The sequence below is a fragment of the Sinocyclocheilus anshuiensis genome, unplaced genomic scaffold (genome assembly GCF_001515605.1).
Source record: "Sinocyclocheilus anshuiensis isolate Anshui unplaced genomic scaffold, SAMN03320099.WGS_v1.1 scaffold1487, whole genome shotgun sequence".
Classification (NCBI taxonomy): domain Eukaryota; kingdom Metazoa; phylum Chordata; class Actinopteri; order Cypriniformes; family Cyprinidae; genus Sinocyclocheilus; species Sinocyclocheilus anshuiensis.
In genome coordinates, this window is record NW_015555817.1 from 409,808 (window position 1) to 434,356 (window position 24,549).

At 37.9% G+C, this 24,549-nt stretch overlaps 1 protein-coding gene across 1 annotated transcript; it reads left to right on the forward strand.

Annotated features, from left to right (window-relative positions):
* Window positions 1-1,585: 1,585 nt before the first annotated feature.
* Window positions 1,586-24,145, forward strand: LOC107675178 (uncharacterized PE-PGRS family protein PE_PGRS54-like). Its single transcript, XM_016469437.1, has 59 exons — window positions 1,586-1,661; window positions 2,958-3,176; window positions 3,354-3,395; window positions 3,472-3,606; window positions 3,758-3,784; window positions 3,885-4,121; window positions 4,352-4,378; window positions 4,508-4,657; window positions 4,754-4,816; window positions 4,928-4,954; window positions 5,049-5,513; window positions 5,630-5,656; window positions 5,839-5,943; window positions 6,105-6,170; window positions 6,284-6,511; window positions 6,607-6,699; window positions 6,803-6,850; window positions 7,168-7,218; window positions 7,314-7,346; window positions 7,434-7,508; window positions 7,693-7,734; window positions 8,138-8,353; window positions 8,455-8,481; window positions 8,748-9,068; window positions 9,152-9,181; window positions 9,832-10,083; window positions 10,176-10,205; window positions 10,337-10,528; window positions 13,069-13,098; window positions 13,191-13,403; window positions 13,492-13,524; window positions 13,616-13,837; window positions 13,946-14,020; window positions 14,223-14,327; window positions 14,567-14,605; window positions 14,716-14,748; window positions 14,833-14,922; window positions 15,008-15,064; window positions 15,158-15,244; window positions 15,342-15,389; window positions 15,508-15,531; window positions 15,692-15,718; window positions 15,803-15,886; window positions 16,699-16,719; window positions 16,818-16,844; window positions 17,887-17,937; window positions 18,044-18,430; window positions 18,518-18,634; window positions 18,721-18,771; window positions 18,885-18,932; window positions 19,055-19,216; window positions 19,491-19,529; window positions 19,647-19,784; window positions 20,030-20,092; window positions 21,050-21,151; window positions 21,316-21,357; window positions 22,344-22,400; window positions 22,549-22,605; window positions 23,207-24,145. The coding sequence occupies exons 1-59, from the start codon at window positions 1,586-1,588 to the stop codon at window positions 23,251-23,253; spliced, it is 5,880 nt and encodes a 1,959-aa protein (XP_016324923.1). The 3' UTR covers window positions 23,254-24,145.
* Window positions 24,146-24,549: the final 404 nt, after the last annotated feature.

Sequence of the window (24,549 nt, forward strand, 5' to 3'; positions counted from 1 at the left end):
TATGGATCTTGATGTTGTTTACTTTTGTGGCTTGGAAAGTAAAGACCATCCATTCATTCTTTATTCTTAATTAGTGAGATATGCTTCTTGCCAACAGTTCCCCTCTCAACCTCCAAACACACACACAAACACAAAAAGGAATACACATGTACATGGTTTTACATTGAAATAAAAAAAGTGTCTATCAGTAGAGGAATGACCTAATCTTATTCTTTGCCAATAGCCTGAAACACAACTAGTGCTTGAACGCAGACTTTTTGGCAAAACTCCTCCAGACCAAACAAGGAGTGCTAGACAATCTGGGTTTAAAACTCAGCAAGGGGTGGGGAGGGGGATATGGTGCCTTTCCAGAAAACCCCCTTGGTTTCTTTACAACATTTTGACACAAACTGCCAGAATTTATGTATAAGCAAGAATCCAACCATCTAAAAGGCAGTTGCGTAGATGTAAGTAAGTGAGTGTAAGTGACCATATGGAGTGGCACCATTGGAGAAGAAACAATTTCATAAAACATGGAAAAAATTATATCAAATATAACAAATGACTGTCAAGATAGAGGAAAATTTTAAGCTAGTGAATGATGCTTACAGCAGCTTTAGCGTAATGTGTGACTCATACTCTTATTGTCAGATCTTCTGGACGTCATTCAGCCTAAAAGACTATTTGAAGTTTGTAGTACATTACAATTTATTGCCCATTAAGGAGAGAAACAACTTAATTATGAAAAGGCCATTTATGTATTGGTCCCTATTGTAAGCCTCCATTCTCAGAGGTCACACTGAACCGTTAAGGATGCACCATTATTTCAAAAGTCTTCATGATTTAGCCGTCAACATCCCAGTTGGATCTAAAGGCTTTGGGGCTACAGGGGTTATTAAAATCTGTGTTGTCAACCTTCAATAATGTGTTCCAACACACACCCATTCAGTGTTTTTCCATCACATACATGATTTCATGTGTTCCTCTGGGACTCATAAGTTAATAACAATAGAGTGATCCCTGGAGCCTGGCCAAATGACTTTAAACCTCGGAGGTGAGCAGTCTTCCTTCTTGAATGATTGAATGATGGGTCCGGTCCTTAAATGTTACTTACACCCCCATAGCTGGAAACAATATATCATGTAATAACCTTATCTGGAGTGATTTCTTACTGCTTTTGATTGGATAAAAAAGAAATACTCTCCATGAGAATATCTGGCAGATGTTTCTCTTGGTGAGGTAGATGTTAAGAGAGTGAGAGAGATTTTCTCTCTCCCCCTATCCTCAAATATCTGTCTTTATTTTTTGGCCAATGCTTTGACTCATGTTGGCAGAGGTGACCCAAATAAATGCACTAGCACCAGTCATTTAGGGGGGCTAGGGGTGGGGTTAGCAAAAACAGAAAAAAAAAACATAATGTACAAGACCCAAGTGTGCTAGTTTCCCTAATTACGTAGTGTTCCTCCATCCTTACTTTCTTTTTTTCTCTCTTTCATACTGGCCCCCCACCCCTTATTCTTCTTGTTCAAGACATGGGTGTGCAGTGATTTGCTTTTGGGGGATAAAACCCACAGTTTGGGAGTGGAGAGGGATATTACAAAGCAGGATGGCCTGGAGTAAGGTACCTCTGCTCTTGCATGGATTTCTCCTGCTGGTTCTGTGTAAACCCTCACTTCAAGGAGGTAAGGTCTCTCCAAACTTATTTGGCTTTTTCTATCTCATTGCATTACAGGTGTATTGCAGTTTTGGCAATAGCATCACATTCTTTTAAATTTAGCTGCACACTGCTGACAGTGGATGCACTTAGGCTGTACTTTGTTGTCTGTGTTCTGAATGTTCTAGGTTCAGGTAAAGGATTGATTATAAAAAGTATGCAACTTGAATTAAAAGTGCTGTATTGAGTGTATTGCTATAGTGTATTGTTGCAGGATGATTTACTGTGTCAATGAAATTTGACTCGGGTCTCGTTCCTGCATGATCTTTAAATCTTAATACTTAAAAATTTATGATGGTGAGGAAACATTGCCAACTTGTAGTTTAGTAAAGTTACAAGCTGTCCATTTAAAATGAGCTGAGATAGCATTTTCTATTACTTTGATTTTCTATTTCTTTTTTATTATTGAATAAAACTAAATATCAGTGAAGTATGTAACATATCAGTGAAACATGATGCATTTGCATTTGGTTAAAGTTTTCAATGTATTTTTAAGTTTAATTTGATACAATCACAATTAGTACTCCATAAAACCAGATGGATTTTGATTCAAATAAATTACTTTTTTTTTGAAAGATTTGAAGTCACTGTTTATGTCTATGGAAATGGTTTCCACTTGCCATCTTTTATTCGTGTAGAAGGAATGATCTGAGAAATACTAATCCAGATCATTACATCATATACTAACAACCTACAAGCATTTCCCAGTGGGTTTGTAGAACTGATGACTTCAGCTTTTTAGTTCTAAGCTCTTGGAAGAGGTCATGTATAGGATGTTGTTCTTCGTCTGAATCACATCCATTCTCTGTTCCCCTATGCCTCCAAACCTTAAACAGCAAGGCAGGAGGACACAGAAACTCATGTGGTAATGCATTCGGTGCTGTTTGAGGCTTCACATGAAAGACTAGATGCAAGATTAGTTAGAACCCCCTGGGTAAGTGGCATCATCACTGAGTAAAGGACAAGAATGGTTCTCATAAACTGGTAATGTGTTGCAGTAGTTAGATCCTAATATGCATCGTTGTCTAATAAAAGAAGTATGGGTTTGCAGTGCAAACGGTGATGTTCACAGAAATTTGGTAATATCTACTCTATGTTCAATATAATAATGTTTTAGAAAATATTCTCTTTATTCTCCTCTTCAGGTTTCTCAAATACATACAAGAACACACAACTAAATGCTTGGTTATTTCTTTATCTGGCATGCTATCATGAACAGGACACATTAATAAAGGAATTTATTAATTTTCACTTTCTCTCTCAGGAATCTACATACCAGCTGGTGCAGGGGGAGGAACTGGAGCTGGATTAGGGGGTGGTCTTGGAACTGGAGCTGGACTTGGTGCTGGAACAGGCCCCGGAGGAGGATTTGGTGCTGGAATCGGAAGTGTTGGGCCAGGAGTTGGTCCTGGAGGAGTTGGAACAGGATTAGGTCCAGGTGGTCTTGGAATAGGGCCAGGAACTGGAATCAGACCTGGAACTGGTGATAATTTACATTTATTCTTAAACATTTCATGTGCAATTAATGTCCATAGCTTCCATATCAGTGCTAAAATAAACTTTAATAAATTAGCAACTAATAAAGAATATTGTATTATGTATTGTATTGTATTATGTATCTAATACAATAATTTTATTTGTTAACTTATTTACTTACCAGGAGTTGGAGGAATACTTGGTTTCAAACCAGGAAAGACAGGACGTGAGTGGCTAAATTTCTCCTAATTAGTCATTTTAAGTTTGATTAAATTAATATTTACTTGTCTAACTTGTAATAGGCTTGGGAGGTGGTGGTGCTGGGGGGCAAGGTGCTGGACTGGGTGCAGGGCTTGGGGGAGTTGGGCCTGGTGGTACAGGGCTTGGTACAGGAGGACTTGGTACTGGTGGATTAGGCACCGGAGGCCTCGGGACAGGTTAATGAAATTTCCTTTACATATTATGGTACGGAAATGTACCATAAACGGTAATTAACATAATTATCATTTTGTAATTAACATATTTAACTATTTAGGGGCATGCTATTGAGGCACAAAAATGATTTAATGAATTTGATCTTTTCCACAGGGTCATTCGTCAAGCCACCTAAAACAGGTGTGATGTAACGCATGCTAAAAGTTGGGATTAATTTTAATAATAAAGATTGGCAGAGACATTGCCTTTATCAGATGAGAAATTCATTGTGTAAACACAGGAGGATATGGAGGTCTACCAGGATTTGGACCAGGTGGTACAGGTGTTGGTCCTGGATCACTTGCACCTGGAGGATTTGGTCCTTCTGGCATTGGTCCAGGAGGCATTGGACCAGGAGGAATAGGACCTGGTGGCATAGGACCTGGTGGCATTGGACCTGGTACCATAGGAACTGGACCAGGAAGTGTCGGACCTGGAGGAATTGGTGCTGGTGTTGGAACTTGGAGCCTTGGAGCAGGTAATATTTCTCAGAATGTAATTTTACTAATAAGCAATCAAACTTAACTGAACTGTTTCATATAAGGTTCTGCTAGTCTCTGCTAGGGATTGTAAAATACCTCAGTGAAGCTGAGCCAAATAAACACTGCAAATTCATATTTGTTGGTAGGGTGGTGGATATTTAAATGGTTAGACTTGAGATTGATCTCAAGCATTTTTTTATTTCATCTTACTTTATTCTGTCTGTAGGTGCTGGTGGCAAACCCCCTAAACCAGGTGAGTGGGAGAAAACTGCAGTCAATAAAGTGTTCACATACATTTACAATTTCAACTACATGCATTAAATTAAGCAAATAATGTATTGGTTTGATTAATACTTGCATGAGTCTTGCTTCATACAAACAGGTTATGGGAGTATTCTAGGCACTTATGGAACTGGAGGTCTTGGTGGCCTTGGACTTAGGCCAGGGGGTGCTGGCCTTGGAGGTGTAGTACCGGGTGGCTTTGGTGTTGGTCCTGGAGCTAGTGGCACTGGCACAGGAATACCTGGACAAGGTAGAGAAACTGGTAGAGAAACTCTGTTGTTTGAAAGTTAAGCAATCTTTTATGGTGATGTTTCTTACAACAGAGAATTCTATAATTTTTTGTTAGGTGTGGGCACTGGTGTGGGAGGGTTTGGCCCTGGTGGAGCTGGTCCAGTAGGTGCTGGAAGAGGTTAGAAAATTAAAACAAATGCTAGTAACTATATATGGATATTTAAAAGCTTAATTCTAAATATTTTAAGTTTTGTTTAGTACCGTTATTTTTTCCCTTTCCTGCTTCTAGGTGTGGGAGGAAAACCACCCAAAACAGGTGGGCAATCTGTAAGATGCAGTGTTTCATCTTCACTGAGGAATTTAAAGGTAGCTTCACTCTAAATATTTAAATATATACACATTATTTTCAGGTTATGGAGGTCTTGGTGGTTATGGCCCAGGAGGTGTCAGCACTGGAGGTATAGGACCTGGTGCCATTGTCCCTGGTGGCATTGGACCAGGTGGCATTGTCCCTGGTGGCGTTGGACCAGGTGGCATTGTCCCTGGTGGTGTTGGACCAGGTGGTATTGTCCCTGGTGGTGTTGGACCAGGTGGCTTCAGGCCTGGTGGCATTATCCCTGGTGGTGTTGGACCAGGTGGTATTGTCCCTGGTGGTGTTGGACCAGGTGGCTTCAGGCCTGGTGGCATTATCCCTGGTGGTGTTGGACCAGGTGGTATTGTCCCTGGTGGTGTTGGACCAGGTGGCTTCAGGCCTGGTGGCATTATCCCTGGTGGTGTTGGACCAGGTGGTATTGTCCCTGGTGGTGTTGGACCAGGTGGCTTCAGGCCAGGTGGCATTGTCCCTGGTGGTGTTGGACCAGGTGTCTTGAGTCCTGGTAAGACATCTTTTTAATCAACAGTAGACACAACAAGAGTTTTTATTACTGCCTTTGTGATTCTGTTCATAGCACTATTTGATAAAAATAAACAAAACAATTTTGCCTTATCATAGGAGCAGGCAGAAAACCTGGGAAACCAGGTATGATCTGAATTTAAAAGTGTTCTGCAACCACAATAAAAAAAAGTGCACGCACAATTAAAATCCATTGTTTTTTGTTGTGAACATCACTATTTCTTATTAATTTTTATAGCTATTGCAGTCAGAAAGCAGCATATTGTCAGTGGTTTAAAATGCATTTACCTCAGATGGTGTAAATTTAGGTTATGGTGGGCCTGGGGGTTTTGGACCGTTTGGAACAGGAAGTCTTGGAGCAGGTGCTATTCCACTTACACCTGGAGATGCTGGAACAGGCTATCCATCAGGTGGTAAGAATATACTTCCTTTCCTTATGTGTTGTAGCCATGAAATAACATAATAAACAATAAAAAGGAATACATTTAAAGATGACTAGTTAAAAGTGAATTTTGAGGGGGTTAAATTATAAAGGAATATTATCTGCTGCTTTAAAAATGGAATTTGTTTTTAGGTAGCTATAGTGGATATGGTACTTATCTTGGAGCTGGAACAACTGGTCAGAAACCACCAAAACCAGGTAAAGCTAGATATATGGACATGAGTATTGACTTAAATGAAGGTGTGAAACTTTACACTTTTTCAAAAAACATATTTAAATTGTATCAACACATGCTGGATTTGATGAAATAGGAATTGGACCTGGAGGTGTAGGAATTGGTCCAGGCGGCACAGGACTTAGACCTGGGGGTGCGGGAGTTCTGCCTGGAGGTGTAGGAATTGGACCAGGTGGCACAGGAATTGGACCAGGTGGTGCAGGAATTGGTCCAGGTGGAGCTGGATTTGGGCCTGGAGGTGTAGGAATTGGACCTGGTGGCACTGGAACTGGAATTGGAGGAGCAGGAGTTGCACCTGGTGGAGGTAGGTTTTGAGGGACATAATTGTTAAGCTACTGCTGTTTGCAGTTACTTGCAACTTTTAACCTTTGCAACTTTTCAATCCATTTTGGCTCCTAGCACCTTTTCTCCCTCAAACTGGCTTAGCAGGAACTGGAACTGGGACAGGCGCTGGGGGAAAAGTCGGAAAGTTTGGGAAGGCACCAGTGCCAGGTAACTGTGTCTATTAATGGAGCTCCCCTTTTGTAGAAATATTTTTTATCAAATCTTTGACCAGAAAGAATTTTTTTATTTTTTCGTTCTCCAAACAAACAAGGTGTTGGGATTCCTGGGCTATACCAAGGGGGTATAGTTCCTGGACAAGGTGGGTGACTGAAATATTTGACAGTTATGAGATTTTCCACTGTTTCTAGAATATTTGGTAACACTTTATTTTAAGGTGTCCTTGTTACACGTTACATTTACTTACTATTATAATAACAATTAATTATGCACGATTACATGCAAGTAACCCTAAGCCAAACCATAATCCTAACCCTAACCATATAGTAAGTACATGAAGTTAATTAATATTACTCAGTACTTATATGTATAATTACACTCTAACAAGGACACCTAAAAATAAAGTGTAACTGAATATTCATACAGATATGACATTTACATTTTTGTTTTTATATGTAGGTTTTGGCGGTAGAGGCATTCTGCCAGGTGTAGCCACAGGATCTCAAACTGGTAAGATTTATGTGGTTTATAGTTTTATAATTGATAGCTTTATCCAGCAATTAAAATATTTTCTGGGACTCTCTCTGCTATTTTGTTGTTTATAGGGCAGCTTGGTCAAGGTGCACTTGGAGCTAATGGTAAAATAAGTAACTGAAAGAACAGTCCTTTCAATAAAAGTTATGAAAACTACTTCTAACAGAACTCACTTATCTTTTCTCTTTCAGGAGGCCGTGGAGGATTTGGTCAACAAATACCAGGCGTGTTCCGTGGATATCCTCTTATATCACCAAAGTCTGGAGGTAGCATGCATTTAAAAATCTATCCCTTTATCCATTGTAGTTATTTACATTTGAGATCAACCAACACAAATTATACTTGTCAGCCAATTACATTAGCTTCTCATTATTTAAAATCAAGTTATCTGACATATGATTACAGAGTTTTAGAGTATTTATGGAAATGTACTTTCTTACTCCATGTAAGGTACAAGCGCTGCTAAGTCTCAGGCTAAAGCTGCCAAGTACGGTAAGTCATGCAGGGAAAAAATTAAGACTTCCTTAGGAACAAGAATTTCAATATACAGGTGCATCTCAATAAATTAGAATGTCGTGGAAAAGTTCATTTATTTCAGTAATTCAACTCAAATTGTGAAACTCGTGTATTAAATAAATTCAGTGCACACAGACTGAAGTAGTTTAAGTCTTTGGTTCTTTTAATTGTGATGATTTTGGCTCACATTTAACAAAAACCCACCAATTCACTATCTCAACAAATTAGAATATGGTGACATGCCAATCAGCTAATCAACTCAAAACACCTGCAAAGGTTTCCTGAGCCTTCAAAATGAAATAATCCATGACTTTCTTAGGAACAATAATTTCAATATATGTCTAAACGACATGCTTGATATTGCTGACTCTCCTTGCAGGGGCTGGTGGTGTTCCGGGTCTCGGTGGTGGGCTTGGAGGTATACCTGGTGCAGGTGTTGTTCCAGGCATAAGTGGCATACCTGGTGCAGGTGGTGTGCCAGGAATAGGCGGTGTTACAGGTGCAGCTGGTGTTCCAGGTGTCGGAGTCATTCCTGGAGCTAGCGGTGGAACTCCAGGTGTCCTATATCCGGGAGCTGGTGGTTCCTATCCTGGGGGTAAATTTATGATTTATTACAAATAGAGAAATGTTTCAGGATTATCTAAGACATTGAAATTTGCTTAAGTCTTATAATATCCACGGATTGTCTCTCATTAGGAACTGGGGCAAAAGCTCGAAAGTATGGTAAGAAAGCTTCTAGATTCATTTTATATATATAATCACCTGGCTGACAACTGTCTCTTTCATGGAAAAAATGACAGTAGATATCAGGGGGAATCCAAATCTTAAATATAGCCTTGTAAAAATAAGTTAAAGTAGAAAAAGCCCAATTAAACATGAAAAATACTTTTTTTCTGGATTGATGTTTATCATGCAACATATATAAAAACATATATAAAAACAGAGTTTCATCTTAATTTCTATGCAATTTTGGGTTGTTTATTTTCTAGCTTTCGGCATAGGAACTGGTGGACTTCCTGGTTCTGGTTTGGGAGTGGGTGGTCTTGGAGCTGGAGGACTACCTGGTTCTGGTTTGGGAGTGGGTGGTCTTGGAACTGGAGGACTTCCTGGTTCTGGTTTGGGCGTGGGTGGTCTTGGAACTGGAGGACTTCCTGGTTCTGGTTTGGGAGTGGGTGGTCTTGGAGCTGGAGGACTTCCTGGTTCTGGTTTGGGCGTGGGTGGCCTTGGAGCTGGAGGACTTCCTGGTTCTGGTTTGGGAGTTGGTGGTCTTGGCACTGGTGGAATCCCTCGACCTGGAGTTGGTCCTGAAGGTATCCTGAAAATGACCTTGTTTTGTTTTCAAAGTTATTATCATTAACAGCACAATGATATCTACTATTCTGCCATATTTTAGGATATGCTGCAGCCAAAGCAAGAAAATATGGTATGACTTTACATTTTGCATTTTACAATGAAATACTGTAGATCTTGTTATTGGCAAATCAACATTGTAATTGTTTTCAATTTCCATAAATTGTCCATAAATATACAATTTAGCTCTAGCACAGGGATAGCCAACCCTGCTCCTGGAGAGTTACAGTACCTTAGCTCCGACCCTAATCAAACACACAAGGTGCTGAGAATTACTTAAAAATTGCAGGAAGGTGTGTCTGAACAGGGTTTTTATTTATATTTCCATCCTAAAAAATAAGACTGAGTTTCATCAAAACTCCAGACTTAATTTTTGGCTCTATTGTTTGGTTCTTTTTATTGTGAAAAAGGAAAATTATTTTAACATGTTTCTTAATGATTTAGTATATATTGTATACCTAACATCAGGGCTCCTAGTGTCCCACAGGCCAAATCCAATCCTAATAATATAATAATATAATATAATATAATATAATATAATATAATTAATATAATATCATATAATATAATATAATATAATATCATATCATATCATATAATATAATAATACATTACTGTGCTTAGATTTGATTATTTTATTGCATATATCATTTGTGAAATTCTACCAGTCACAGAAACTAAAGAAATGTAAGACATTGATATTCACTGATAAATCCTTTGTAGCTCAGCTTGGACGTCCTGGTGGGACTTTAGGTACAGGAGGATTGCCAGGTGGAGCAGCCGGTGTGTCGGGTGTTGGACTTGGTGGACTACCTGGTGGTGGTCTTGGGATTGGTGGACAACCTGGAGGTGGATTTGGAGGGCTACCTGGAGGTGGATTTGGTGGATTACCTGGCGGAGGAGCTGGTGGACTGCCTTTTGGAGTTGGTGGTCTTCCTAGCGGTGGTGCTGGAGGACTCCCCGGCTCTGGAAATGGTACCTAAATCATACCATCATATTGTACAACATAAAGTTTACAATAAAGATATGAGGTCATATTTAATATTAAATATTCTGATGCTTTGCAGGATATGCAGAGGCAAAAGCTCGTAAATATGGTAAAACAGCCTTTAATTCAATGCTTCAACATACTGCACTGTTAAATGAATTGTGTTGGTTTTATTGATAGCATTTATTATCCAAACTTTACTTACCTTACAACCTTAAATATTATTATTTTTTTTTCTAGGTCTACTCGGTGGAGGTGCTGGTTTAGGCCCAGGCACTGGATTAGCTGCAGGTATTCCAGGTGGATTACCAGGCACTGGTGTCAGACCAGGTGGGGCAGGGATTATACTAGGAACTGGGGCTGGACAAGGAGGTGTACCCGGTGGTGGGCTTGGACCTGGTAGTGTTCCTGGAAGTGCATTTGGACCTGGAGGTAAATCTCCTAGAGTTTCTAAAGATTTCAAACACTGGGCTAAAAAACAATGACACTGTTGTCTTCTGCTAAATATCTAAATCAAATTTATTCAAAATGAATGAATATGGCAACATTTACACTGGTTGGTTGAATTGACATTGGTTATTGAACCAAACTGAATAAACGTTGACCTGACTCGAACTGAATAACGATACCACTGTCTTCAGTAGAGATGCTTATAGCTGAAATTAACTTGTTTCAACACTGAACTGACTGGCGCTGTATAATAATAAATAAATACTGACTGGCACTGAATAATAACAATAATATTGCTGAATAATTGTCTTGCTACAGCTGCTTTACAGCAGAATTTTGATTTGCCTAACTTTGACGTTTGCATCATTGATTCTGCTACTTTCCTGTTTAATACTGTAAAGCTGCTTTGAAACAATTATATAAAGCACTATAAAATAAAGGTGACTTGACTTGTGCCCTATTTTTTCAGACTTTTCTTAGAGTGTAGTTTACTCTCATGTACTGTTGTATATTTTTAAAGGGGTCATATGATGTTGCTAAAAAGTACATTATTTTGTGTATTTGGTGTAATGAAATGTGTTTATGCGGTTTAAGGTTAAAAAAACACATTATTTTCCACATACTGTACATTATTGTTTCTCCTCTATGCCCCGCCTTTCAGAAAAGCGTCGATTTTTACAAAGCTCATCGTTCTGAAAAGCGAGGTGTGCTCTGATTGGCCAGCTATGCAGTGCGTTGTGATTGGCCGAATACCTCAAGCGTGTGACGGAAATGTTACGCCCCTTACCATACTGTGATGCCATGTCCCGGCCGGAGCGACGAGACAAAAACGTTAAAACCCATTATAAACGAGGCATTTGTTGCATCCAATGGGGACATAATTACGGATTATAATGACTTAGACAGTCTTTTTACACATTGCGTTAACATAAAACCATGTCTGCATTTGTGATCGGAGAAATGACAAACAACAAGCGCTACTCTACACTGCTCAAAACTCGCGTTTGAATCATCAGTGGCAAATCCTTTAAATGAAAACGTACTTACAGTCTGTGAGGCAGAACAGCCGGCATTGTAGTCTACTCTTCCAGGATCAGGAAACAGTCCTCCTTAAAATGCACTGCACACATCCGAATATTTGGGTTGAACTTTTCTGGAACAGTGTTGTAAATACAACATAACCACTAATTTCTAGTCGTGTCCTCTTTTGGAAGACCAAACAAAGTAGTTTCGCTTTCACAACGAAACACACAGAGTCACACACGGCGGGCTTGAGTGAGCGGAGGCCGGCGGGCTAGCACCAAGAGCTTGTAACACTCCAAAGAGAAAGGACAAATTTTAATCGCATCATATGACCCCTTTAAAGAAGAGAAGGAGAAAGGGAAGCAGGGTTCCTAACCACCAGACTTGACTACAAGGCCCACTTGATAGCCCATACTCATTGCTATATTTGCCCTCAACAATGTTTTACATAATATTCTTCATATTCTTAAGTGCAAGCCACCACAGAGACACCAAAGTATTCCCAGGTGAAAAAAAGTGCACTTCCATAATGTACTTAAGTGCTCTATTTTCGCGCACTAATTTTGTACTTAATATACTAAAAACGATTATTTAGTATTTCTTAAGATAAACTTTAGATCATCTAAGTGTACTCAATTAGTGCGTGAAAATAGAGCACTTTAAGTACATTATGGAAGTCTTGTTTTTTCACCTGGGTTGATATACTTTGCCCTGACTGTTCACTGTAGAGATGTGTGAATGGATGTGGCACAACTCTTTTTTATAGCTAAGATCTTCTCTGTGCAACTACATATTGAGTTTCTTCCAGACAGTTTAGAAATAATGTACAAGATACATAATTCTTTTTGCACAAATTCAGGGACAGACAGGCACAAAGCATCACTAATAACTCACCAACCATAGTAATGCAATATCATAAGAAAATGATAGCTTCAACCTTTTTTAGAGTTTAATTAAACCCTGGCCAATCTGGAAACCTAAGTAGCATGTCCAGCCAAGTATATCCCCAGATGACCTTTCTTTTGGTTGACTAAATTTAGCCATTGCATTCTTGAGCACATTCTAATGTCTCATCAGTGTTATCCAAGTGGATAACTGTATCATTCAAGCACACTGTAATGTAGGCTTAGTGTGGTTAGAGCACAGTGTTGATTATCTACCAGATGTTGATTTTAAGCATAAGTAGTATTTCGATACTCTGCTTTTCTTTCTCTGTAGCTCACCATTGTGCAGTTATGCCTCGTAACACTGGCCTGGCCAAGGTTTTTTGAGGAGACTTCTTGAAGTTGTTAGATTAGAGTATTTTTATCAGCAGGTGAAGAGAGGTAAAGATTGGATCATTTGAGGTTTCCATAGAAGCACAAGCCATAAAAATCTCGCTGTGCTCATATTTGAACACTTTATAGAAATATGACATTTCAAGTTTCATAACAAGAACTGTACATAGATTTAACCACTGCTAAATCATATTTCTATAATATTGACTTCTTATATTTTAGGATACGCTGGGGCCAAAGCTCGCAAATATGGTATGGCAAAGTTAAATAATCTCCAAATTGTATTATCCATGTAGAAAAATACAAATTATAAATGACATTTTATTTTTGCATTTTGCAAAAAGGGATTACTGGTGGAGCTGGTGGAACAGGATTGCCTGGAGGATTAGGAGGGTCACTTGGTAGTGGAACAGTGTCAGGTGTTGGAGCTGCTGGAGGAATTGGACCTGGGGGGGCACCATTTGGTGGTTATGGACCAGGAGGAGCACCAATCAGTGGCTACGGACCTGGAGGGGCACCTGTAGGTGGTTATGGGCCAGGAGGAGTACCTGCTGGAGGTATGCTGACAAACATTTTATTACATATATGCAGTTTATGCTTTCTGTTTGTTTCCATATCTGCATTAATACTTTGTATCCAATGCAGCATATCCAGGTGGACCAAAGGCCCTAAAATATGGTAGGATATTTTAAAGTCATTATAGCATCATGTTTTTTTTTTTGTACAATATGCCATTAACATTTGTTAAATTATTTTAATCCTGGTGTAGGTCCTGGTGGTAGTGGAGGAGCTACAGGACTTGGTCTACAGGGTCAGGTAGGAACCGGTCCAGCAGGAGGATTTGGCACGGGGGCATGGCCAGTTGGTGGTTATGGTCCAGGGACTGTAGGAGGCCACGGGTCTGGATTTACAGGAGCAGGACTTCCTGTTAGTGCTGTCGGAGCAGGAAGCAGAGGAGGGCTTGGGCCTGGGTATGGAACAGGTGCTGGAGGTAATTTAAACCAGTCAAAGTCATTTACACAGGAATTAGAAAATCCGTATTATTAAAACTGTACCTGGTCAACTTATCTTTCAATTAATTACATGTGATGTCTTATAGGATATGGACCTGGATCGAAAGCAGCTAAATATGGCAAGTTGAAACACACTACATGCACTTGCATGTATATTGCAAGTGGCTCTTGATCATTGATTAATGTACAGTATATTCAATTTGTCAAAAATGTTACCACATATTTTATGACTATAATGATGAAACATAATTTAATATTAATTTATGTATTTTTTCAAACACATATTTATGTTTAATGCACATTACTAATATTTATCAAGGGTAAATATAAAATGCTTGACTTGAAATGATACAACATTAACAGAGTCTAAACCCATGCATATCTTGAAAGGTTTACCTGGATCTGGAGGTGTCTTGGGAGCAGGAGGTGTACCAGGAGCTGGAACAGGATTGGTAGGAGGTCCTGGCGGTATGTGAATTAATTTGACATGCAACTGTTTTTTTGGGGGGGTTTTTTGGTTATAGGGACACTCCATCAAAAAAAATCTGTACTTACTTATATTAACTTGTTCCAAAACTACATGACATTCTTTCTTCAGTGGAACATAAATCAATTTGAGAAATGTCTCAGTATATATATATTTTTTTTTTTGTCCATACAATTCAAACAAATAAATAAATAAATACATACATACTTGTCTTTTTTAGTTCTGCCTGGAGGGCTTGGGACCGGTGTTGGATATGGAGGTAAAGTTTTAAAAACTTTCATTAGATGTGAAATACTAATTACTAAAATTGAAGTATGTCATCTAAGCATTGGTGGGTGAACCTGCTGTTTTGTTCATTTTATTCTAAAGGGTATGGAGGAGCACAAAAACCACCTAAATATGGTAAACCACTTCTGGTACTTAATTTTTATAATTAAAATATCACATGTATAGAGACTAAGATTTGACCCCATGCATTCCATCTAGGACAACCAGCTGGTGGGGTCGGAAGTGCGTTGGGTGGGTCGGTACCAGCAACTGGTGGAACTGGGGCCACAGGAACCGGAATTGGAACTGGTGATAATAACTGCTAAAAGAGGACTAAATAACAGGTAATAGATACAAATAGGAATGTGTTTACATGCTCAGCGTTACATCACAGGTGGTGTAGGTGGGGCTGGAGGCACACCAGTTTCAGGAACCAAGCCAGACAAATATGGTGAGTTGGCAATCTATGGTTATATCATCTAACCATCCATATCTCCAGTAAAATATTGCTATTCCAATTTTCAATTTAAATCCGGGGTACCAGGCATCATAGGAGGAACAGCAATTCCAGGAAGTACAGCTGCTACCGGCACAGATCGTGGAGCAGGACCTAAACCTGGAGTTGATGGAGGTAATGCAGTTCATTTGGAATGTACATTAAGATACACATATGTAACATCCATAATAGTAGACCATAATAACTATCAGTCTTACCTGTTCCGTGTTAGTGATTGGCAGTCCTTATGATGCAACCCGTGGTGCTGGAGAAGGTCAAGGTTATTACCTTTTTTTCTTTTACTCTATTATAGATATTTATTGTATCTATTATTTGTTATTTAGCTGCTAATTTGTTTGTTCCTGAGTTGTAATTTTAACATTTTGTTGAACACACAGGTGGAACAAAAGCTCCCAAGACTGGTAAGAAAAGTTTACTTTTCATTTCTTGCTTTTTTTTTTTTTTTACTTCCCATCTGATCCCATCAACTAGAATAAAACAATTGTCCTTTTGACAATGTAAGAAAAAATGAAGAGGCATTTTCACCTTTTAGCCACCAGTTTTATTTTGTGATTATTTCAGAATCTGGCGGACCAATAGAGGGATCAGGTGGGTCTATTGAAGGTGGTATTTTAAGTTGGATTTCCAACTTTTTAAAAGGATAGAAACTGAGCAGCATGTAATCTTTTTCAGGTGTTACTGGTGGGTCCATTGATGCTGATGGACTTGATGGGGTTGCTGGGACAGGAATACCCATCTTAGCTGGAGAAAAACCAGGTAGACCCTTCCTTTTCAGTGAGCTTGTAGACATCATCCTTTGCAGTTTGTAAATAGAATAAAAAGCATACATTGCATCTTCTGTGACATAGTCAAAAACCCAGACAAGCCTACAGACATAAAAAGTTCACCAGATTATGTTTGTTCAGACACAATCTCTGGCCAACTGCACTATTCACAATTCACTACTCAACTGCATTATTCATGATTCATTGATACTATTTTGGGTTATAGAGCTTTGTTTCTAGTTTGAAGCATAGATTAAACTGCACCATAAATCATGCTTTTATTATCTTTAACACTGAAAGGATGGGGGAAAGAGGATGTACTTGATGGATTTTAAGGTGCCAGGTCCTGCCACTCGTACCTTCTTTTCCACCCTTCACTTTTATGATACTTGTATGTTTTGCCTGAATATTCTTTAAAAATTTTGCATTTTGGTCCACAGAAGGAAGACGGTCATACAGATTTTGGAGTAAACTGTGTCAGAACTTTTACTATGAATATTAGTAGTAGTAGTAGTGGTGGTAGTAGGCCTAGTATTGGCAAAACTATTCTTAAAAGAAGCTATTCATAATTATAGTTGAATGAAGTAATATTATTGCCACTAGTGTACTATGTAACAGCTGGTTATTCATGAAGACCATAATACAGCCAAGCAAAACCACATAACACAAAAAATAACAAATACATATCAAAATACATTGCATGTTCAGAATGATTTGTAATTGCTTATGAAGTATTGAAAATGGGATTTGAAGAGATACATCAACACAAAATTACTAAATGAATGACCTTTTTTCATGTTTTAGGTGTCTCTGGAACTGTACCAGGTTTCTATTTAGCTTTTATTTGTACTATACTGTAAATGAACCATTATTTATTAAGTCTGACAATTCCTTTTTACCTTATTGACGTTCTCCCTTTTTAGGTGGAACGGGAGTGCCTGGACCCGAGAGTAAGATCTGTCTTCATAACCTGAAAATGGATACTGACCTCAAATAAGATAACTGAATTCAAGATTATGTTCCCTGTTTCTTATTTTAGTAATCGGTAGTGGTAGGAGTTCTTCAGCCGATTTACAAGAAATAATCTACCTACATCATGTTCAAAACTGCTAATGTTACGGCTCCCTCTAGTGGTGGAGGAGTCTCTTGCATGCCCCAGGTGAAAAAAAAGTACACTTCCATAGTGTACTTAAAGTGCTCTATTTTCACGCACTAATTTTGTACTTAATATACTAAAATGATTCTTTAGTACTTCTTAAGATAAACTTTAGATCATCTAAGTGTACTCAACTGTGCTATTTTGGGACAGCATGAATATAAACTAAAATGTGCTTTTAACATACTCTCTTTGTATTAAAAAAATTATTTAGTCACCACTTGTAGTACACTTGAGTGTACTATTGTATGAAAGATGGTTCAAGTGTACTACAAATGGTAACTAAATAAATTTTTTAAATACAGAGATAGTATGTTAAAAGTGCATTTTCATATTCATGGTGTCCCAAAATAGCACAGTTGAGTACACTTAGATGATCTAAAGTTTATCTTAAGAAGTACTAAATAATCATTTTTAGTATATTAAGTACAAAATTAGTGCGTGAAAATAGAGCACTTTAAGTACATTATGGAAGTGCACTTTTTGTTTTACCTGGGTGTGGTCGTAGTAGCTTAAATAAAATTAATTCTTTTGAAATTGATTGAGCTTGTGAATACTTTTTTTAATGCAAGTATATTTTGCAGTGAAAATTCACAACATAATCTGTATAAAACACAAAGACAACTTTTATAAGGTTAGTCAGTCAGATACAAAGAATTAGCATTTTTATTGGTTCCCTTGAAAAGTTCCTATTTTAGGTTTTTAGAATGGTGGTTTTTGATTGATTTTCAGTTAATATGAAAATAAGATTCATGGTTAACATTGCTTGAAGAGGCTTTAATGCTTGTATGTCCCAGTATGACGGAATCACTTAAAATAAAGTTGTTCTTCCTTAGGAGTTGGCGATAGTGGAACACTACCAGGAGCCAAACCACTAAAGCCCCCAGGTACTTCATGCCATTCACTGTACTCTTACTGTCTCGAAATATTTGGGCAAGCAAAGCAGGTGCTTTTTCATTTGGAAAAAGATTTATTTTATTTTTCTTACTGTAGGCATTGGAGGTGGAGCCATTGCTGGACGTGGAGATACCCCAGGCACTATTGAAGGAGGACCTGGAAGTGTAGGCGGTGGTCCAGGTGGGGTTGGTGGAGTTCTAGGAGGAGTTGGTGGAGTTCCAGGGGGAGTTGGTGGAGTTCCAGGGGGAGTTGGTGGAGTTCCAGGAGGAGTTGGTGGAGTTCCAGGGGGAGTTGGTGGAGTTCCAGGTGGAGTTGGTGGAGTTCCAGGGGGAGTTGGTGGAGTTCCAGGTGGAGTTGGTGGAGTTCCAGGGGGTGTTGGTGGAGTTCCAGGTGGAGTTGGTGGAGTTCCAGGTGGAGTTGGTGGAGTTCCAGGAGGAGTTGGTGGAGTTACAGGAGGAATTGGAGGAGTTAAACCCCCTAAAGGTGATTTACCATGAAAATTTTGATCTGTAACATGTCTGTTAGCTGTGTTTTTCTATTTTTATAACACAATCAATGTGTTTCTTCTAGTTTACAGCGGTACAGGTGGAACTGGAGCTCTTGGAGTTGGAGGTGTAGGTGGAATGGGTCCAGCTGGAACAGGAGGAGCTGGACTTCTGCCTGGAGGTGGTGGTTTACTACCAGGAGGTGGAGATGAATAAAGTGTACTTAACATTTACATAAGAATGTAATTAGCTTGTGCCTTAGCTTGTGGGTTTGTAAATCTATTGTAGGTTATGGAGGAGCTGGAGGTTTAGGAGCTGGTGGGATCCAACCAGGGACTGGTAAATATTTTTCAGATTAAAACAAAACACCACATTCCTGATATTTTATGTACCAGTTATGACAGTTGTTGTTTTGCTGAGAATTGTATTCTCAGTTGTTTCATTTTGTGCAGGCCTCAGGTTCCCCAGTGGGGCTGCAGTGGGCAGCAAACAAGGAAAAGGTAGGCTACCAGAAAACATTTTTGCTAATCCACAATTCTTATGATGAAAATGTAGTTTAGTTGTATTTTACACACTGAACTGGAAAGACTGTTAAATAACTAATTTATCACTTTGATGAAAGTTTATGGGGCAGCAGGCACACTTGGTGGGTTTGGAGGCCCAGGCGGATATGGAACAGGACCCGGTGGCTTTGGAGGTGGTCCAGGTGGTTATGGTGGTGGCCCAGGTGACTATGGTGGTGGCCCAGGCAGTGCTGGTGGACTTGGAGGGCCTGGAATAGGTGGTAAGTTTCTGAAGTGTTATTTGGGTGTTACACATCTCATATTCCTCCCACAATTTTAAAAAGGCTTAATTAGGGTAACCTGAAACATTGGGTAATGTGGGACACCCAAGCAGCTGATGTGTATATTTCTTGTTAACAATACCAGAGAGAAATTGCAGTTTTTTATAGTGTGACCAAAGAACTACAAGAAAAGGAACAACAGAAATGACGTTTTTACCTCTGAAATTTAGACTACTGACACTTTTTTACATTTTAATATTTAATTTTTTTAAAGGGCTTGGTTATGGTCCTGGCGCAGTAAAACCACCTAAAAGTATGTAAAACCTATCAAATCAGCACTTTAATGCTACAATAACCTATCCTTTGTAGGTTAGACAAAATTTATAATCACACATTTTTGTTTCGGGTTTTTTTTTCATTGCGTTATCAGGCTATGGAGGAACTGGAACATTGGGTGGCGCTGGAAGAGGAGGAATTGGTGGAGGTCCTGGAGGTCTTGGTGGTGGTCTAGGAGTAGGACCAGGAGGTGTTGGTGGAGGTCCTGGAGGAGTTGGAGGACTGGGTGGAGGTATCATGTGCTTTAATATACATTAAACATAAGTTTGAGAGTAGTGCAATACAATTTGATGAAATTTGTTCACGTGGTTAGAATAGATGATATAAAAGTAAAATTAGATAATTAGTATATAAACGACAAGATCTATTGCAAATGCCACAATGCATTAAATACTAAAATATCCATGTGCATCTTAAATTACATTAACTACACATCTGTGCCATAAATAATTAATATTAAAAGTTTTTTTTTTTTAGGTTTAGGTGCCAGATATCCAGGTGGTGGCCTGGGAGCTGGAGCTGTGAAACCTGGGAAATCAGGTTCTTGTGTTTTAAAATATCAATATAATTATGACTTACTAATACTATCATTACATTAGCTTAGGAGCCTGAATGTAACGTTAAACTACTAGTCTGGCTTGGATGATGGTAGAGAGAATTGATAATTGTATTGAATATGCACTTGCAGTGTTCTTCGCATCTTAAAAGAACAGTATATTAAAAAAATGTTCTTGGAGATATGATATTAATGAAATAAATGACCACTTAGGTGTACTTAAAGATAGTCTGCTTTCTTGACATTGTTTCTTAACACACTTTTAAAAAGTGCACTTTGTATTAATGTAGTTCAAATTACATTTTAAATCATGTTTTATTAATTTTTTTTTTATATAAATCTTTTAATAATCTCAAAGAAGTACTAGGTGTTAACTGACGTGCTATAGCACACGTAAAGTACTTGGTTATTAATTTGAACTAAATTGCACCTTCATCATTGCAAATGTGTAATTAGAAATATATTTAAATATGTGACATACAATTTGTGTGACATTCAAGTATACTGTAGTTTACCATGAATACTTGTCAGTACTTTCCACAATACAGTGAAATTATATATAAAGGTGTACTCAAGTCCTGCTTAAATGGGTCAAAAAAGTACTCTAAAGTTGCATTTAATATATATTTAAAATATAATACATTTTAATTTAATTGTAAATTAAATGCATTTAAGTGTCTGAAAATATTACATTCAGTTTGCACTTTACTATATTCTTTTAAAGTGTGTTATTTCCACAATAAGTATTGTTTTTCAAAGTAAAGTCAAGTGTTTTTCACAAGGGAGTATAAGTACTAAATTTGTACAGAATTGCTCATCTCAGTTAATACCTCTAGCAGATGCTCGGCAATCAGATATTGCTGTGGTGACATTAAATTGAACCACTACTGACATCTTTGCCATCATATGATTATAATGTTGACATATTGTTTTTATTGTAGGGTATGGAGGTTATGGTGCAGCTGGAGGCGTGGGAGGTCTTGGAGGAGCAGGTGGAGGACTAGGAGGTCTAGGAGGAGGTGCTGGAAGCCCAGTAGGAACTGGTAAAGTTATATTTGTTGCATTGCCATTTAAGATTATTTATAATAAGGCAATAGTGCATGGTTTTTGTCAAATTCTTCTCATTTGTCTCACCAACTAAATGAGACTACTGGATGTAAACTTTGGACGGATTATATTTACTTGCCTTTGTTTCAATGTCCTGAAGGCTTTGGCACGGGTGCACTGGGTGGTCAAGGCTATCAGCCCGGTGAGCTATTATATCCTTCCTCAATTCTTCTTGTACCTGTTGGGGAAATGGGCTCATACTCAGGATACAGAGTTGGATTGGATCTTATTCTTTTCATCCATCCATTGAAAGTCCATGTGACCAAAACCTACATGCGTTACAAAGTACATATAGACATCGTATAAGTAAATCATATGATTATATGAGTCTCTTTTGATGAGGAACGATCACTTTATTTGATCAACAGATTTCATTTCAGGCTTTTATTCACATATAAACATTGATCAATGCACATACATAGAGCACATCAAAAATGGTGTGAGGCTTAGGTCAAACCTCACTGGTTCTTGTGGAGGCTTGATTGTGCTTGCATGACACACAAGAACAAACCTCATCGGTTCTAGTGCATTAAGTAAGCACGTTTGAGCATTCACTGGACATGTCTGTTGTGCTCTTTGTGTTTCATTTGTATTTTCAAAGATGAACTACAGACAACTTATTAAGAAATTTTTATTTTGGGTGAACTTTTGGGCTACTCTAGATATTTAAATGAGAATAAAGAGAGAGGGACAAATTTAAGAGCAAAGTATTTTTCCATTACAGTTCTGAATGAATTACATGAATTTATATGATTGTTCTGTACACAACAAGATTGCATACAAATGGACATATTGCAATCCGTGTGTGTGTGTGTGTGTGTGTGTGTGTGTGTGTGTGTGTGTGTCTGTGCTAACACAAGAGATACTATGCAATGGAAGTCAGTTTACTTTAATACTTCGGATTTCTCACAAAAAATCCAACCAAATCATGAGAAAAGTCACAGCCGACAAAGACATCCAAATTAGCGTTACAAAACATTCTGGATCAAAACATTACTAGAGCAACATTTTGGTGGTGTGTAAATAAACATTGAATGATGTTTTACTGTACCAGTGTGTTACAAGGATCAGTGTAATTGGTTCAGAGTGATTAATGAAGAGTTGTGATTATATTATATTGTATTGTAGGTTATGGTGGCACTGGTGCAGGGGGACTTGGAAGTGCTCCACTTACACCTCAGCAATGTAAGACGCTCTGCTATTTCAGCACACTCAGTGTTAGCTAATATTTCAAATGCAGCACATGATAAAATTAGAGTTTGGTCTAGACCTGTGCATTATCCACAGCCAATAACAAGTATTTATTGCTCGTGTCTTGTATGATTCTTTATAGCAAAAGCAGCCAAATATGCAGCTCTTCAAGGCTTTCTAGGTGCTGGAGGCTACAGAGGTACGTAAGCAGACATAAATGCACTTCTCTCAGTTTTTTCTATTGTCCATACAACAGAAACCTGAAATAATGACTTTTAGTTGCACACGTTCTTGTTTTAAAGGGGTCATATGATGCTTTTTTAAAAATCATTATTTTGTGTATTTGGTGTAACAGAATATGTTGACATGCTTTAATGTTCAAAAAACACATTATTTTTCAAATACTGTACATTATTGTAGTCGCATCATATGACCCATTTAATAAACCAAAAGAAATCAAACCACAGAACACAAAGAATCAACTTTAAAATCAAAATGAAATTGACACCACTTTCTTTCATAATACACATTCCTGGTCTTATTAATGGCTCTTCAGTGCATGTTATTCCATGTGCATGTAAAATGGGTCTCACACAAGTTTTATATTGACCCTTAAGCTAAAATGCCAAAATACCACAGTAGTTTATTATATATGTATTGTGGTTATTGTAGTGAACTAAATCCAAAGACCATTTTGTTAAATGAAATAAAATGAACTTTAACTGAAATATTATAAAACATGAAAATATAACAAAATATAAAAATATTAGTGGTGGTAGTGACAGTGTCTTTTCCTGTAGGGGGCGCAGGATGCCAAGGCAAATACTGTGGAAGAAGGAGGAAGTGAGAAACCAGCTGATAAAAGTGACCTCATAAACAAGTGGTGCTACTGCCTGATCTCAAATGCACTTTTTTACAGTTTAAAAGTGCCTCGTGTAATATGTGAGAGATTTGGACTTACACTAAATAATTTTTCTGCCGTATGATTAGATGTGATGTGAAACTCACAAGGCACTCTTTGCACTGCCTAAACTCCCTTTACTTTACTTATGGCACTATACGTTTTCTACAAGTTTAACATGATTGCTTGATTTTGTTTTCAACCATGTTACCATTTAATGTTCCATCTTAAAATTCTGCAGTTCCAGCTGTGCATCTCTTATGGTTTTGCTGCAGTTGTTCACTTACACTTAGCTGTGTATTTAGACACGTGCAATCTAGGGACGTGTCGCTGCTATTTCAGGATGAACTGTGACAGTGGAGGAAGCAGCGTCATTAGGCTTCATGTTCTGGCCACCTATCATAAAGTAAAGGGAGCCTGTTTTTCTTTCTAGCTGTATGCATATGAGTTCATGAACCCATATTTTGTCTTTTCCAGCATCTTCAGTCATTCAAAGCGTAGTCACATGAAGGAACGCGATCTAGGCTTACCAATTTTAGTCTTATAAGAACAAAGTGCTTGTCGTAACTGCAGTAGACGGCATCTAAGTACTGAGGATTATAAGCTGTCTTCAACGATACCTCAGGAACTTGAAGCGGTTTCTTTTCTAGTATCCTGACCCTAGTAAAACCTTGTTTTTGTTTGTTTGTTTTAACGTAACTCTTATTAAATTAAAATGTTGGGTTTTTAAGGGTATCTATGCATTTAACCTAATGTTTTTTTAAGCATTGTGTGATGTGAATGTTGTATCTGTGTTTGTATAAGTGCAACTATTCAAATGTGACATGAAAGTATGATAAAGGCAATTCATCTAGTGAATCTTCTCGCATTGTTTACCTTTATTCTTCACGTTTATGCACTGTTACTTGTGAAACTCACAACACATTTTTGTATGACCTTTGATTTTATTTGGGCCTTTTATCTATCATACATTTCTAAAAATAAATAGTAAAAACTAAATAGTGTTTTTTTTTAAAGGAAACTGTTTTAAAATAATAAAAAATTATATATATATACATTTTATATAATACATTAAATATATTATTTTATAATTTTATATAATAAAATTTAATTTGTTTTTATTGGTTTAACTGTCTAATCCAATTGGACAGAAATTTTTATATAAAATCAATTCATGATTAATTTATTACAATTCAAATACATAAATCTTAAATTTAGGCCTAACTATTTTTTAAGTATATC

Bases quoted from the DNA above. Each gene is read 5' to 3' on its own strand.
- LOC107675178 (XM_016469437.1), top strand. From the start codon at position 1,586: ATGGCCTGGAGTAAGGTACCTCTGCTCTTGCATGGATTTCTCCTGCTG. The intron at 13,525-13,615 runs GTAGGATATTTT...ATCCTGGTGTAG, and splicing joins ACCAAAGGCCCTAAAATATG to GTCCTGGTGGTAGTGGAGGA. The intron at 21,358-22,343 runs GTGAGCTATTAT...ATTGTATTGTAG, and splicing joins TGGTCAAGGCTATCAGCCCG to GTTATGGTGGCACTGGTGCA.